The 18,614-nt window shown below is 35.9% G+C and overlaps 1 protein-coding gene across 31 annotated transcripts in view; it reads left to right on the top strand.

The window, feature by feature from the left end:
- Positions 1–18,614, top strand: part of LOC136856665 (rho GTPase-activating protein 45-like) — a 596,905-nt gene that overhangs the window by 547,970 nt on the left and 30,321 nt on the right. For all 31 annotated transcript variants that reach the window (XR_010858450.1, XR_010858451.1, XR_010858449.1 and 28 more), the window contains 4 exons: positions 5,888–6,063; positions 8,447–8,607; positions 8,986–9,053; positions 17,294–17,484. Coding sequence is in view for 28 of the 31 variants with exons in the window: in XM_067134707.1 (XP_066990808.1) it covers positions 5,888–6,063; positions 8,447–8,607; positions 8,986–9,053; positions 17,294–17,484 (596 nt within the window). In the remaining 3 variants the exon portion in view is untranslated. The remainder of the gene's footprint in view (positions 1–5,887; positions 6,064–8,446; positions 8,608–8,985; positions 9,054–17,293; positions 17,485–18,614) is intronic.

The raw sequence follows: 18,614 nt of genomic DNA, 5'->3' as shown, positions 1-18,614 counted from the left end.
AATGAAGTGGTGCATGGAAGTTCTTAACATTCTACTGATGTATTCTGTGTAGGTTTTGTAAAGGGCCAATGTCAGGGAAGTGTTCTGCACATGGCTTCATCATTATTTCCGCATTTGAATAATGAATCTGACGGTACGTTTTGTGAGGATGCTCTCTAAAGCAGCCTCTTAGGAGAAGCGGGAAGGACATAAAAGGTGTGCACATATTTCCTTCCCCTCAGTTTCGGTTTGTTAACTGTTTTGCAGTCTCTCTCTCTCTCTCTCTCTCTCTCTCTCTCTCTCTCTCTCTCTCTCTCTCTCTCTCTTCATCCAGACTAATGTAAGTCGATTATCTGAAATCGTTCACAGAACTTGTACCTCACGAACAAGGACTTGCGCTAGGAACTTAGGTCTTTGTGAGTTGTGGCTGCGTTTAGCCATGCAATGAGCTATCATTTCTTAGCACGCCTCGGAAATGGTCCAATTCTTTCGGAAATACGTTCGCGTAATTAATTTTATTAGCGTTACATTGCTGCTAATTTACGGCATTTCTAGGAAACCGGCTGAAGAAGTCTTGCGGGAAATTGCGACCGAGATCTGCATTATGATTATTGCTGTCTTTCTGTGTGAGTGAGAGAGAGAGTGTGTGTTTGTGTGTGTGTGTGTGTGTGTTTTCCTCTTTTCATTACATCCTTGCTTCTCTCTCTCTCTCTCTCTCTCTCTCTCTCTCTCTCTCTCTGTCTCCATGTATGCTTTTTCCTCTGTCTTGTCTCTTCAGTATCTTCAGTATTTATTATTTATTTCCTCCTCTCCTTTTTTTTTTTCGTGCTTGCTCTCCTTTAAACTTTTTTCCCCAACTCTCTGTCCCCTTCTGTTATTCGAATTTCGCCAGCTCTTTCCAAACCAACGCCGCGTGTGAAGCCCCAAACCCTTTCGATTAAGCGTCTCTGACCTTGGTTGCCCAATACTGATTGCCTAGAGTATTGATGCCGGAGATATTGCTCAAGTATTTCATACAAGATTAAAAAAAAAGTGGCTGGAAAGGGGAGTATTGTTTATGGCAGGAAAGCGGAAGGTCATCCTTTTGTATTTCTCGAAATTCCGGATCAGTTGTATTTGATCTTGGAATAACGTCGATGACCCAGTTTTCCAGCACCTGAGATTGTTACCCTCAATCAGAGTCCTCTTTGGAAAGGGTTTCTCAACTTTTTACTACAAGACCCATATGGATACAGAATGGTTGTTGATTAAGATACAGTGGGTGAAATCATTCTGCAACAGATGTGATCAGTTTGTGAAAATGCTATCGTATATCGTATTTGGGTCGGATATTGCAGTGCATAATTGTTTAATTCCTTGTTTAGTGACATATTGCAACTAGCAGTTATTTAGAAAGTTCACTGTCAGGACGAGACATGCAGCTTCCCATCACACTGAATGTATTCCTGGAACATCGAATGAGACCGTCGCAAATTAGATAAGATATGGCAAGCTTTCTCTATGAATAATTCTACTAAATTTCCATTACTGTGTCAGCTCTGCTACTACTACTACTACTACTACTACTACTACTACTACTGTTCTTAGTTCTTTTCTTATTTGGGCTTTCTGTTGTTCAGAAGATGATTTAACAAGTTTAGTGATCATTTTAGCTTTTTTTGAATAAATGCGTTCAGGGGCAAAATGTTATATTAAAGTAGCAACAATTGATATGGTGCCGCTACTACTACTACTACTACTACTACTACTACTACAGGTAGCAGTAGCAGTAATAAAAATATCTAAGAAACAAACCGAGCCAGCAACGTAGCGCTCAGCATCAGCATCTCGTCTGAGAGAGGGAGTGGATTCATAATTTACATATATATTAAAAAGAATCTCCCTAACCAAGACCAACCCGTGGCCGTATCAAGTTCCTTCTGTGAAGAAAGAAAAGAATTTAGGTATTCCCTTGAGTCGTTGTCTAGGGAATGAAAGATGAATGGATGTTAATAATTCCGTGAATTGAGTATGAGTTTCAAAGTACAAATAAAATACGAAGTCAAACACCACAAGCAAGGCAAAGGAAACACGAACGTCATGGGGCCACAGCTTTCGCCATCATACGATTTTCTCTTGCAACATTTACAAACGGGATCATTTTGCACTGCCAGTTCCGAAGACCATAGATGTAAATAAGAAAGTACAGTACAGTGGATGATTGGAAAATTCTGAATATTGTAATGGAATAGGGTGAGAGATAGTCGTTACAGCAGGCAGATCGTTAATGAGTTTGAATACGACATTGTAAGATTACTATATAGTCCCGAACTGATGCGTCAAAATTTAGAACGAAAGTTGAACAGGAGAAGAAAAAGGAGCCATATAGAAAGGAAAGAAGTAAAACGGTAAAAGAATAATAATCGAAGTTGAATAATATTAAGTAGGTGACGAAATTAATAATTATATTAACGTAGCAACAACATGGAGTCGTTAACTTTAACATGAGAAAGCGGCAAGGTTGATAAAGATGATTTCATATACGGGGACCTGAATTTAAGACCGGTTAATGCAGAAGTACTTGAACGAGCTCATCGTCACCTTCCTATATATATATATATATATATATATATATATATATATATATATATATATATATATATATATATATATATATATATATATATATATATATATATATATATATATATATATATATATATATATATATATATAATCTCCATTAGTCTTAAGGCTTAACTGCTCCGTCTCTTTCTCTATTATATTTTCATATGAAATTTATATCCGGCATACAGTACTTACATGGCCTTTAAAGTTTATTTGTTGTTTTTTTATAGATTAGGTGGTAGCCTTTTTATTCAGTACACTGATATTGACTCCCAAATAAGTTCAGCTTAAACTGCATATGTACAAGAAAATGTGTTTTAGGCACACTAAAATCACCAGCAGTAAGAAGCCTCTGTTGCTAAAGAGAGTGTAATCGTTTCCTACAGATAAAGGAATATGTTTTTAAAATAATTTTTTTAGATTCTTTAGCGCTACGCGGGGCTGAGGTTTTCGTTAGACAGATATTGCAGATGGTTTTGTCACCGACACATAAGGACATTCAAAGTTTAGGAAGCAAGCTGTAACTACACAAGCGATGGGCTGCACTTATATAAAGATATGTTGTGTTTTATTATTCTGACTCATTTGTAGATGCAGTGTAGGACTATATTCGTTAATCCAAGGCTGAACCATTGTCTTAATGCAAAGACCGCTGGATAGGCAACCGGGTTAGAAACAGGAAGAAACTGATAAAAAAAAAAAAGGAGTCCATCCTTCCCCAGAGCTAGTTATTGCATACCATTTGTTAATTTTTAACATGGATCATCCTCATGCGGGTATGAACCTTACACCAACATACCGGAGGGCAGTTCTGTTTACATGACATCATTAGTGTGGTCATTTTTAGCTCTGGTGGAATGCTATTCGTATCCCGCTTGTCGTCATTGGCTTTGATTCTGTCAAATGGCCGTTGCTGGCGTGAGGCCTTGTTTAGGTGGAATACAAACGACGATTTGTTTCTTTTGACTTTGTAGGTTAAGGCAAAGGGTATATTAACGACTGTGGGTACAGTAATTTATTTTTGATGACGTCATTTAGTCTAATAATTTTGGCTATTGTTGTAGAACCCGACAATCAGCAAATCACAGTAACTTTTTAAGGGTAACAACGATATCAATGACACTAATAATAGTGAGAACATCAATATAAGATCACGAAAATCTTATCAATGAAGAAATGTAAAATCATTCAACTGCAGAGTCCGTAGGCGCGAATGACTGCGTTATGGAAAATGCCAAAGAGAACAAGCAAACGACCTTGTTTTTCATGGGCGAAATTTTGGAGCGCAGTCTGCCATGGGTTGCGACAGAATGACTAATAAACACGTTGGCAGTCTAGCCTGGGCAATTCACAAGGGCAGTTGGTTCGGTAATGTTGGGGGCGCAGAGAGAAATGGCCTGGTTTTTAGAGTTTGTTGCTTGGGGAATCTTCCTGAATATCAGATGGATGGTTTCAACCCAGTAGGGTGAGGATTACCTCGTCGAGACCCTCATTGTTTTGATGGTCTGCATTTTGGCGGAGCAATGAATATTCATCAAATAAATTTTCTTTTTCCTCTCTTGCTGTGGCACTCTCTCTACCCTAGCTGCGACCCAAAACAGTTGAGTAACAACTAAGTACCGTATTCAGTACTATCTTCAGCAACGGCATACTGGATGTTCGCCCCTCCGTGTCCGGTTCGAGATTCAAATACGGGTTGACAAATGGTGAAGACTTTGCGCACGACCACCACGCCACGAGACGAGAGAAAGATGGGGATGGGATGAATATGAAGAAGAATTCGTGATCGAACGGGACTAAACTCTTCTTGACATCAAAAGCAAGAGAGAGAGAGAGAGAGAGAGAGAGAGAAAGAGAGAGAGAGAGATGTTTAACGAACAAGAATCCCTGCTGCAACAAGACCGACTCCATACAGCATCAACATCAGAGAGAGAGAGAGAGAGGGGGCGGGGGGACAGTTGCAGATGGGATGCTTAAGCAATAGCCCGTAATCCATTATGGCACAAGCCTGCTTGATCTAAGATTATCAGCAACAGAGCAGAGAGAGAGAGAGAGAGAGAGAGAGAGAGAGAGAGAGAGAGAGAGATGGAAATTGATTTGCATCGGATGGAAATAGAGGAAAACACGGAAAAGCAGAGGAGGATGATGACGGTAAAGAGAGAAAGCCTCCGCCTTAGCCGCCATTTGAGCAGTGTGTTGGAAACGAGACCCAGTTCGCGGATGTTACGAAGAACCCTCTGATTTTAAAAATCGCTTTGATCATGCAGAGACCATCGCTTCCAGTAAGTCGCACAAAAGTACTACTTTTTACCCATTTTTTCCAGACTCCTCCTGCCGCCATTTGTTAGAGTTTTGGGGAGGTTGGGGGGGAGTGATCAGTGTTGAATCAGTCTGTTTTCTGCCCAAATTTTTATTCCTACATCATCCTTTTACTGAGATTTTATTTCTCTTATTTGCTGTAGTTGAAAGTGAGGGTCAGGCAGAGTTCCAGCAACATTTCTAACTTTTGACATCCTTATTACACTGTAGAAAACTGTTGTGAATTTTATTTCTCCATTATTATTCCTATAAATTGTTTTCATGTTATTGTTATGGAATAAAAGAACCCCCACTGTTATATTCTCTTGCATTACAAATGTATGAAATTTGATATTTAAAATAAATTAAAATTTCAGATACCCGAGAATCTGTTATGGTTAGTGTGCTGACTGACTGTTTACCTGATATTTTTCTTTCAGAGTAAATACACTGTATAAAGAACGACGTTATTGTACTCGAACAATGACAGGAATGTGAAGATTTCGAAGGTTGTTTTTGAACGAGTTTGTTCAACAGCTGTCGAGATTTTTATTCTCTCTTTTCATCTCTTTTCGGAAAAGGATGAAGGGATAATTGACCTTATTCCTCTTTTCCTTTTGTGCTTTTTAAAGAAATTCTATTTTGAAATATGCCGATAAATCACTTTTTCCGTAAGAGAGCGCTTTGATTTTTCCCTTACCGTGTTCCAGCATTTCTCTTTCGACTGGCCGAAGTCGTTTTGCAAATTGGAAATTTTTAGTTTCCGCTATTTCCTGCAAATCTGAACTTTCACTTATTGGATTGACTGAGTATATGCGTGCGTGCGTGTGTGTGTGTGTGTGTGTGTTTTTCCACATAAAGGTCACTGGAACCTTTGAAGGATTTACGGGCAGAATTGATCTAATCCAACAAGTACGATGAATGCTGTCGTGAGAGATTCGCTGTCTTTATTCTGTCACTAATGATTCCCATACCAATCATAGCATTTCTTGTCCATTTGCAGGATCGCCAAGGAATGCCCTCCGGGAGGGGGCACGGAGGCCAGAACAACGGAGGAACTTAGGGACCTCGTCAGACGTCTTCCTCGACACCACCTGAATTGCCTGGCTGTCCTTATGCACCACCTGCACAGAGTCACCACCAATGCTCATCTCAACAACATGCCTTCGTCAAACTTGGGTCAGAACTTAAACTCTAAATTTATATACGTACGCGTGACACACACACGCACATATATATGAATATATATATATATATATATATATATATATATATATATATATATATATATATCACACACACTATATATATCAATAAATATCGCTTAATATCAAATTCACCATATCTTTTGAATAACTTACAACCAGAGCGAATCAAAATTGATGTGTTTCTGTGCCGGTCAGGATTCGAACCATGGCCTCAGATTTAGAAACAGTGATAGTGACATTATTCACTGCCTGACTATATAATTCCATTTGGGTGTATGTTAACACTAAAGTATAGTGAATTCGATATTAAACGGTATTTTTAATACGAAAAAGTGACTTTTGTATATATGTATGTGTGAAATAATGTGGTAATTATATAAAGAATCATGTCTGAAATTAATCCACAGATACAAAAGAGGAGAGTAAAAGCAATGTTCTCAAGTGTCAGACAATGGACACCATGTAGCGAGCAATGGGAGATTAATGGCTTGGTTCTCAAGTAACTAAGCTGAGTGATTGAGGTACCAGTACCGAACGGGCTGTAAAAGACAATAACCTACGAAGGAAATGCCACGAAAATCTGCAAGAATCAAATGATGAAAGATAAAAAAAAACATTTCAGATTTGATCATTGAGGAAAAAATTAGAATGTAGAAAGGATAGAAATAGGATTGGTGGTGGGTACAAAAGGAAAAAAGATTGAAAGACGGGAAACATACTCAATAGAGTATAGATTAATTTTGACGAAGATATACGAGGTACAGGAAATAGAAGGCACGCCTAAGAGAAGATGGATGTGCTGAATTTGTCGACAAGAATCGTAGCTAAAACGTATTTTTTTTCTTATAAGGATTGTGGAATATTAGAATACTCCGAAGAAGTGTAAGTAACACTGGGTTGCGTGAAAGAGAAATGAAAGTGAAAAGGATTTCAAAGAGGGGTGAAGTTGAAAATAGAATTCCTCAAAGTAAATTGTAGGTGAATATCATTTTTAAATTTAAAAGAATATTGTAGTTCATAAAATTATTCAAAGGGTAGTAAAGCTCAAAAACAGAGCGCTATAATGTTCAAAGAAGGAGATGAGAGATTAAAATTGTTCATAGTGAAATACGAAATATTTCAAATCAGGGCCAAGGCTCAGAGATGAAAAAGCGAATAGAATTGTCAGTAAGGACCTGTTTCCTTTTATCTGTTGAACTTGCCTACAAGAAGTCACAAGAAGGCCGAAGAAAAGAAGAGGTCACTGGAAAAGGGGGAAGATGAAATTGATTCTGAAATCATAGTAAATTTAATTACGTTCGCTGTTCTTTAGAATACTAGGGTCGCAATTAATGCTAGATAACATTTCAGTCTGAAGCGCCAGCTGGTTAAAATGCTGAAAAAAAAACAAAACACATAAATATATATATATATATATATATATATATATATATATATATATATATATATATATATATAATATATATATTATATATATATATATATATATATATATATATATATATATATGTATATATATATATTGTATTATATATATATTTAGTATTTATATATATTTATATATATATATAATATATATATTTATACATATACAAATATAATCATATATTTATACATATACAAATATTCATATATACATATACATACATACATATATATATATATATATATATATATATATATATATATATATATATATATATATGAGAGAAATATGAGTGGGTTAAGTCTAATCTTTTGTGTAGATCAGACCGAGACTATTTCCTTATAAAAGTTTGGTCTTTTGACTTTTTATAAAAATCTAGAAGTTCCACTAATTGACTTGTCAAACACTCGGATTTACAGATGTTGACAAGTTGCTCAATTGTCACATTGTGACTTAGAACAGAGCTGAGGATGTTACACTTTCCATTGTGTCCGTTTGATTGATTACTTCCCTGTCTATTTCTTCACTTGGTATCGCAAAAGACAGAAAATTATTGACGAATTTCAATGAAATTTCATGCAGGTGTGAGGTAGATGTCGTGGAACCCTTGACTAGGTTTCGAAGTAGAGTAGGATTTCCGAAATTTCTGGTTAATTTGCTGGGGTAATTTTTCCCACAGTTTAAAATTCTGTGCATAAAATGCCAACATCTTAGTGGTGCATTTCAACCACATGTCTTTCAACCAGCAAGAAGTAATGTGTATTTGGGGAATAGACTGATTAATTAATGTAAACTCGCGTCGCAACAATAATTAAAACCTTAGACTTTGGTTAAGGTATGCACTCTGAGTGCCTTTTAGTATAGAAATTGGTTGGCAGTGTGACATTTTGAGTGAAAATTAATAATACATTTTCTCTTCATATTTTAGGCATCGTATTTGGGCCTACTTTGCTGAGGACATCGGAGGGATCGGCTTCTTTGAGTTCATTAGTTGACACGGTTCACCAAACAAGGGCCATCGAACTGCTAATTATGTTCGCTAACGAGATTTTCAACCTTTCAGAACTTCCTCAGGTCAGGGACATACAGGTAAATAGAAGGGGCTTTCGTAGTCCTAATTTATTAGAGGGAAGGAGAGAGAGGAAGTGTGAACGTGGCTTAATGTGATTCAGAATACCTAACGAGTTCTTGTAGGTATTCAGATATCTGTGATGTCAAATTGTGTGTGTGCATTTGATTGCTCAAGTCCAAAGTTTTTTGAAAGTAGCCAGTACTTCTGTATATTACTTCTTACAGTACAAAAACATGTCCGTACATTGCAATAGGTACTATATTAATTTCCGACTAATTTAGTGTTCATGTCAAATACAAGTTTATTTCAATGAGATGTGCACTGAAAATTAATATGAAATACTTTTAATCTGTCAAAGAATGCCCAGCTACCTTGCATTATTTATTTATTCACAGGCCACTTCAGCTGCCGCAGCTGCTCGATCACAGAGACTTGATGAGGTTCTCAAACTGCCGCCTCCAAGGTACTTTCTGGTGTTTCTAAGTAAAACGCTGATTTACTCTTTTGAATAGAGGTTTAGTGAATGCACTTTCCAACGGAAATTGCTTTCGGTGATGACGCATCTCGAGAAAGTCGTACCATTCATTTTAAAACGAAATTATACTGTAGTTTCCTGCTTTAATTTGATTTCGTTACAGACGAGGGAAGGGTAAAATGAGACAGATCTTGTTCGGGTTAAAGTAAAAAAATAAAGGCTTTATATTTAAATGTTTTAATCAAGTGGATGAGAAAGTTATTCGGATAAGATTTTAATGAGATTTTGTGAAGTAGTTTAGTATACATGTATTATAATTGATTACTAGCCAGAATCTTAGAATAATAAGCCATGGTAACAGCATCTTAAATACCAAGATCGAATAAGAAGAAATTCCATCAACATAGATGAAAAGCATCAAAGCCATTGACTAATGGGCATTCCTATCCTTTCCTTTCATCAGAGCTTTTGCCATCTCCCTCTTGTTGTTATGTAACGAAGATGCTTACGAGAAATGCCCGCATTTTTCCCTTCCGTCTTTAATTCGTCTTTGGGATTAACTTTCTCCATTGCTTTCATTACCTCCTGGCCAAGTTCCACCCAGAATTGGATTGTCAGAAAAAGGACTTTTATTTTACTTTCATTGCCGAAGAAGTGTGGAATCCAAAGTAAATAGCATTAGAGCATTTATACGAAACGATTATATGTTTTTTCACGATATTCTTATTGCTGCCCGAGCTTAGATGGAGGGAATTGTAATGAAACTTCAAAGGACTTGATGAATCTCGTCCGAATGGCTCTGTGTCACTGAGAGTCACAAGATACCCCAGACAGTTTAGGGTCGAAGAAATTGTAACGAGTCTATATTATTATTATTATTATTATTATTATTATTATTATTATTATTATTATTATTATTATTATTATTGTGGTATAATTAACCGATGCAAGTTCTTAAAAAAGCTACAGATTAAGCAGTCCTTATTAGTTCCAGTGAGCCTGTATTAATTTATACTTAGATATATTTATATAAACTTTTTCGTTTAAGGAAGTAACAAAGAGCTCAAATATAAATAGAAAATAAGTACATTTGATTAATGTATAAAATTTCGTTATAATACTTAAAACATACATACAGCATCCTTGCATGCAAACGCACAACCACATATATACAGATGTATTTTCAAGTACTTAGAACGCGACCAAGAGCTTCGATAAAATTATAACGTAAATTTAATAATTTAGACAATATATTTACACATCAGTTCCATACTTATGAACTTGTGTACACTTGTGATTTCCTAAGGTCTGAGTAAAAGATAATAAGTATTTTGTAATAATATATATATATATATATATATATATATATATATATATATATATATATATATATATATATATATATATATATACACATACATACACATATATTTATATCTATATATTATATATATATATATATATATATATATATATATATATATATATATATATATATATATATATATATATATATTTTGTCATTGACAAGCCGCTTCCCATTGTAAGGGTGATTACAGTGAAGAACAAGAGGCCAGACATCTTGCGTCCTGCAAAATAACCCGCCCTTTGAATACTCCTTGCTCCGTGTTGAATGAGCAAGCAGTCCATCTAAACCACTTTATTTCTTCATTTACACACTTGTTTGTTTAAATAGACTGAAAAGTAAAGTCATTTTCCGAAAGTCCTTCCTGAATCCTCGGGAATAAAATTTAATTAACACGTGAAGAGGCGCGAGCTCTTTAATGAATTTGCCAGGATAATGAGGCAGAGGAATGGATTTTCCAAAGCTTTTAAAAGTCAGTGTTTGGTGTTGCAATTTTAAAATAAAGTTAATGTAGCCAAGTTGACAAAGAAGTGATTTTTTTCAAATGAAATCATCATGTCTTAATAATAATAATAATAATAATAATAATAATAATAATAATAATAATACGGTTCATATTCAAACACATTTCATTGAATACTGTAGCTGATTCAACGACGTTCAGCTTACCGGTCACGTTCTGTGTTTGTTCCGTGTTTCCTTAATTTGAAGAAGAGAGTTTGAGTAAGAATTGTCCAATTTAATGGCGTCACTGGTAGTCACCCGAGGGACAGGGGCAGAATCATGAGTTTATATCTTTACTTAAGAAGAAAATGCGCCAAGTAATATTGGTAAAATATAAGGCTTTTAACGTTTCGTCCTAACACAGTAGGGTTTGGCAACAATGAGGTTAGGAATATACTGAGCAAAAACGATGGTGGTTGGTTTCTAGATAGCCGACCTGATGCTAGCACTTGCCTCTTTCCTAAAGGCAAGGAAGTGAGGGTAAGGTATCTGAGGGAATAAGAGGAATTGTGTGGACCTCTGGACTCAGTCGTATCAACCGAGACACATGAAAGGGATTATGGGTTATATTGTATGTTCTGTCCACAAATGGAAAAGTTGTCAATATTTGGTGGTTTGCCTACGTGAAACTGTCAGTGTCAGCTACATCGGTGGGCTAGGCACGTTGCTACAACTTCGTTGATTGTCTCAGAAGTTGGCTGGAAGCTTGTGGTCATCCAGGGGAGTGGTTCTGGGCGGCATCTTGCTCATGGTTCATGGCCAGAATCACTGGTAGTCTTTGGTGCTGTTATTATTATTATTATTATTATTATTATTATTATTATTATTATTATTATTATTATTATTGCAAGCCAAGCTGAAAACCAACTTGGAAAAGCATCCAAAGTGGAAAAGTAGCACAATACAGAAAAGGAAATTGAGAAGTATAAACAGAGAGCAAAATAACAGAGAATAGTTAATAAAATTTATTACAAAAAAAGATAGATAACAAACAGAAATAAAGACAACATATAAACTACGAAATGAGAATCATATCAGTCTGCTCAGCAAAAAAATATTTAAAGTCAAGTTTGAACATTTAAAAGTTTTAACAAGTTCAGTTACAAGATTAACAACAACATTCCACAATGTGGCCGCAACAGGAGTAAAACTTGTAGCAAACTGTGTGGTAATGAACTTCACAGAACGACCTAAGACTGTCAGAATTAAATGCATATCTAGTTTTATGTGAGGTATAATGTAGTCTTTTAGGGTCTGAATGTGAAGGATGATCAGGATTTTATAATATACTGCATTTACAGCGAGCTAACTGAACGATGGTGCCAGAGATAGATAGTATCAATGTCATGGCTAAGAAATTTAATAAAATTTAAGTTTCTGTCCAATAATCTAAGTTGTGAGTTAGCTGCTGAGAACCAAATATGGTAACAATATTCAAAATATGGAAGAATAAAAGGATTACAACATTACCTCAGGATGTACAGGTCTCTAAAAATCTTGGACTTTCTCAATATACTTGTTATTTTGTGAAGTTGGGAAAGACCTGATATGTTTCTCAAAAGCGAATTTACAATCAAGAATGATGCCTAGAATTTTAAATTATTGTATGTAATAAAAGAAAAATGGCCTTTAAAAAGCAGTTGGTGATGTATCTACTGTCCTAGACCTGCTAACAATTATACTAAGAGTTTTGTTAGGGGTTTAACTTCATCCCCCATAATTTTCATTATAAAGTACAGTAACTGAGCTAAATCTCTGGTAAAAGTTTCAGCAATCATAAATCAGTGCACAGATGGGTTTGATCAAATCATCTGATTGAGCAATATGCTTGTTTTCAAACCCAAATCATACATTGTACATAAACAATATTAAAGTAATGGGCCAAAACACTACCCACGGGAAATATCAAAGATTACACATTTGTAACCGCTGTAGTGTCTATCAACAACTACTCTGCAATTTACAATACTTAGAAGTGGGTCACCAACTCCCATCTGTCGTAAAATTGAAAACAAGGGCCTCCTGATTAACACGGATAAAAGCGATTCTGTAGTTAACACCAATTATTTGAAGTTCATGACTGGATTCTAAGGATTTTTGAGCAACATTGGAAACTGAAAGAAGAGCATCATAAGCACCCAGCTTACTTACAAAAGATAAACCACAAACTAGGAAAACAGGAACAAGGTATATTGGATTTCTCATTGTTCTGACTACTGTCAAACAAATCACCCAATAGGTCCGTCTTTCTTTTTGGTGTTGTGCTTTTCTTCATACAGAAATAGCGTCTGGTTGATCTGCTTGAATGTAATGGGATATTCTTTAGAAAGTTGCATTGTTATTATACCGATTTAATGTAGGGCCGTCGTTACAGTAGACCACATTCTATATCAGAAATTTGGCATCTTGGAATTTATGTAACAAGTGTCATGGCTTGAGGGTCTGGTCTGAGTTACAGAGTATTGCATGCCTGGTTAATATATCAGGTAACGCATGCTCACCCGTGATATTAAAGCTCATGTTGGTGCTGTCAAAAATCTTGATGGTCAATTGTGTTCACTCAAGTTGTTTGCTGGCAGAATGCTGAGAGGAGCAGTGAATGTTATGCCTTTGGACAAATGGACTGCCCAGGCATCCAATACATTCATTTTGGCAAAGTTCCTAAGCTTCTTCGTTGCACACATCAGTCGCAGTGTCATAGTAGTTTGTGTAATTAGAATACCAAGGATAGTTTCTTCCAGTGTTTATTTCACATTCAAAGAGGAGAACGCTCCATAATTGAAAAGTTGATAGCAACAGGTTAATCTCATTACTTATGTGAACGAAGATATCATGAGTATGTGGCTGGTGTGGGTACACGATTTCCATAAAAGGAATTAGCAAAGAGGAATCCAGTAGGTCATCCAGGTATACATCAATCTGGTGATGTGTGTAGTTTTACCAGACCACTGACATCCAACGCGAAGGATTAGACTTATTTTACGTGGCTAAGAACCAATTGGTTACTTAGCAACGGGGAATGAACCACATTAAGGAAATGGAAATAAATTCCTCTCTTCATCTTTGTGAACTCCAGCCCATCGAGTGACAGTCTGAAGTCTCAACAAAGGGCTATCCCTATAGGTGATGAAGGAGGAGGCTTTGTAAGTCTCCAAAGAGTATCTGAGGGCAAGTTCGGGGCATCAATTTTCGGGGTCGACTTTGTAATATATCCATGTAAGAGGTTTGTTTTAGTTTCATTCATGGGGGTATTAGAGAAAAAATTGTCCTCTTGCAAAAGGGGAAAGAATTTTTCTGTTTGTGAAGAAAGTAAGACGCGGATAGCTGTCCGCCTGATGTCCATCCTTTGCAGGAGAAATATGGTGTTGCTCTTTTCAAGTGATTATAACCGAGTATTGTAAAACGATACATGAAATATTGATGTAGAGATAAGAACTTTGAGACTTATTATCAAATAATATCTTGAGGTTATAAGAAGGACAGCATGGTTTCATGAAGTATACTGTATGGGTTCAAATGCTATGCTTTTCCGAAAGACGCATACAGTTTTGCTACAGATGTAATGTAAATATTTACTAAGTTGTGTGCAAAGTATGCATGCTGTCAGAAAGGCTAAGTTGTTGGCATGAAAGTTTTTTATTTTCAAGCTATAGGCAAGAGCTAGGACTAGGTATGAGACAAGGATGTATTACATCTCCCTTAACGTTTAACCTGCTCATGGATGGAGTTAATAGAAAAACTGCGGAGACTACAGATGTAGTGGCCAGTTAATAGGATAAGAGCCATAGTAAATGAAGACCAGTTCATTCAAGTTTGCTGATCACGCTTTTAGGAACGCTGCATTGAGAAGTTGCAGAGCACTGTGAAAGAACCATAAAAGAATTTGGGAGGAAAATGAATTGGCCCTTGTCAAAGTAAGCAATCAGTATTAATTCTTATCATCCAGAATGTGGATTGATTTACAAGGATCAATCTATGAGGGCATTAACTGACTGAGCCACTTTATAGTAAATTGAATGTCTACATTTGAAAGAAGTTAGGAAATAGAGCTGATAATGTAAGGAAACTAGTTTAAAATGCCAAATGAAGGTATGATATCGATAAAATAGTGAATATATGAATAGAAATGCTAGAATTAGGAAATAGGTCACAAATAACGTGTCAAAACGACTTACAAATGAGGGGGACGGTCTAAAGATTCAATAGCGCCCTCAAAATACAAGTTAATGATACATCTCAAGTGGATGAGGAACCATACCGTGTTGACGAGGCTTTTGTTTAGGCTTATGAAGTGGCACTAGAGGTTGTGTGGATTTCTTTTGCCCGGCGGGTTCGATCAATGATTTAGCGGCGTCTCGAGACGTATTGTTGTTTCGGCTTTCTTTCGAGGATTATGATATTTTTGTACAGTCATAATATTTTTATTTGTCCCTTGATTTATTTGCCTATGTTTCTTAGTGTTATTCAGTGAAAGAATAGTGTGAACAGACAGGTCGAAAGGTCACGAACTTACATAACAAGCTTCTGTAAATAAAATGGACATTTGTGAAAAACGAGGAAACATATATATCGAGACACTGAAAGGGTATTGAGGCTGTTACAATTATATACATACATACATAACATATAATGTGTATATATATATATATATATATATATATATATATATATATATATATATATATATATATATATATATATATATATATATATATATATATATATATACACATACATACACATATATATAGTTTGTGTATGTGTGAATATTAAACTATAAATACCCATTATTATACAAATCCTTTAACTTGGGAAAAACTTATATACTAAGGAGCTATAAATGATAAGTGGATCTTCCCGGCCAGGGTGTAACCAATAGCCTTTATGGGTTTGGTACTGATGGCGGAATGGATATTTCGACTGCCTACCACTGTATTACCATCGGTACAGGTAACATAGCGGATAAATGCACTGTCTACCACGATAACATTATTTGCTTCAAACCTAAAAGGGACAGGTTTGAATCATGGCCGGGAGAGATGCAAGTTCCAGTTACAATTCCCCTTGGGTGTAAGATATTCTCAAGGTGAAGCGAATTGATACTAAGTAGTATTTGCGACCTAATGTTTATGAATATAAAGAAAGTGTATAAGTGTGTGTATAAGTTCAAAACTACAACACACACACATATTTACTTAAAGCTTCATATAAGAGCACAAGTGTTGTAACGAACGTAATTTAAATAGGAATGATTTATGATGGGTATTTTATCCCATACATGTAAGCGTTTTTCCTTAGTTGACTAAATTTTTAGAATAATTATTGGCGCTTAATAGAAAGTAGAATATAAATGTTAGTATGTGTTATAATTATATTTACTCGTATAACGATCGTTGACAAGGATTGGTATATATACATGGTTTTGACTATGGTCTCAATAGATTGCACCCTGTATCTGCCCCCTTTGACACTTCTTTCTCTGTCAACAGTTTTTGTTATATTTTTTTCAGAACTTCGTTTTGGTGTATATTCACCCTTTTGCACTCGAAAATATTTTTCTGCTTCGAAGTTTTTCCCGGCAGCCCTTATCTGGCCAACTTTTTCGATTCCCCTTGCTCGCAGCTGCTCTTTTCCACAGAATACATTTTTAGCTACGCTTAAATTCTCTCTCTGTCTTCATCTTTCTTTCCCTTTTTGTATATATATACAGTACACACACATATATATACAGTATGTTTGTATATGTACATGCACAGTATATATTTCCTTTGACATTTGTTCGATTCGAAATGCAGTATATTTTTCCTTTTTTGCTCAGTTAATTTTCTAATTTTCTCTTGCTCCTATATTTAATAATTTTCTTATTTTATCGTCTATTCTGTGCTAGATAATAATACTCTTTTACTTTTATCTTTCCTCGTCACACATTTTCCTCGTATGATTTTCTGCATACTTTTTATACATATTGCTGAGGGTGTTCTTTTTTACTTCTTTAGCTACTCCCTTTTCCATTCTTGTTTTATGCCTTATTTCGCAAGCCTTTTACCTTTTCACATCCTTACAGCTTTTTGATTCTTATACATCCTCTCCTCTTCAGATGCTTTTATTTTTGTCTTATATCTCGACTGGAATCCATTTACTTTCTTATATAATTCATATTTTTTTTTTGTTTATATTCAACTGTGTGCTCTTTTATCTCTTTACTCTCCTCCCCCGCCTCTTTCATTGTTTTTTTTTTTTTTTTTACTTTCCCTTCCTTTTTCATCTTGTCATCTTTGTGCTCCTTTGATCCTTCACTTAATGGGGTCTCTTTAGACCTTCGCCTCTTCCTAACGACAGTGTCCCTTTCCTCCCTCAGCAGGCAGACGTCTGTTCACACCAGCAGTAGTAGCAGCAGCAGCAGCAGCAGCGGCTTCAACGTGGGCGTGGGCGGCGGCGGTTCGCAAAAACGAGGGCGTGAGGAGCTAGTGGGCGTCGCCGAGGATCCTCCACCACCTCCAACGCCCACTCCACCCCCACACAAAGACCGAAAGGATTCGGAAATAACAGGTTGGTGTGGTCATCATCCAAGTGTTATCTCTATCTGGATTTGGTACTTGTATTTTTACTTACTTCGGCGGAGGCCAGTTTCAATAAATCATTCAGTCGTTAATCGTACTGCAGTTAAATGTTGATTTTGCCTTTGTTCAATGACGTACTTGTGAATTTAGTTCTTGGTGCTTTATCATGGAACTGGTTTGAGTCGTGATTTTAGGTCCAGATTATAATACGAACACCATTACATTTTCTGGCCATCTTTTATTTTGGAACTAGTGGGTTTCTTGAATTTCGTTAATTATTGTAACGAATATGCAGGTATCTCATTAACTCACGCATGATGCTCTTCAGTCCACCGATTTAATGTTGAGTTGTAACTATTGCAAAACTGAATTTAATTTTATCTCTACGAATTTTGGTAATTTGGTCTTGTTTATTGTCAATATTTAGTAAAATGGCGTTTATTTGGGGGCTTTGTATGATTTCTGCAGTGGGTCAAAAGGATTTCCTACCTGAATTTGTATGTCATTTGTGTACCAGTAAATAAAAAAAAAAGTCAGGTCACGAGGGGTAACCAGCTTTGTTCAGACCCCTCGTACTATTCGTGTTATAATGAGGAATTCTCTGCTCTTCGTCGTGTTTCGCAAATCATTCTGTCAACCCTTTTTTCAGCAGGTGGGATTGTCATGACATAAAAGATGGATCAATGGTATTACTGTGACTTTACTATATTTGAAGTCAGTGTTTGAATTCTGTGATAAAACTTAGTTTTTATTTTTCCCTTGTGAGTTCGGCAGTGGTAGTGAGGAGCCAAAATTTTTCGGCGGGTTTTATGGCAATTTCTGGAATACTTCAAGAGAAGCTACGGTCCCTTCCATATATTTTGTTGCAGTTTCCATAACTACCTTGGTAACTTTTTCTATCTTCTAATGTTTCCAGATGTAATGATATCTTGGAGAGCGCGCTTTTACTGTAACTAATGGAAAAACTGTTTAAAAAATGATCAGATGGCAGTTTTATTTTAATTCCTCTTAAATTTCAACCGTAATGATTTAAACACTGAATTAACTGACCCTTCTAGATTACTCGGTAACAGAAACTCCTAACCACAACCGTCAGAGAGGCCAAGAAGCAATGCGAGT

Source organism: Macrobrachium rosenbergii, chromosome 36, assembly GCF_040412425.1.
Source record: "Macrobrachium rosenbergii isolate ZJJX-2024 chromosome 36, ASM4041242v1, whole genome shotgun sequence".
Lineage (NCBI taxonomy): Eukaryota > Metazoa > Arthropoda > Malacostraca > Decapoda > Palaemonidae > Macrobrachium > Macrobrachium rosenbergii.
Note: the sequence above shows the minus strand (reverse complement) of the source record. Positions and strands in the feature narration are given on the sequence as shown.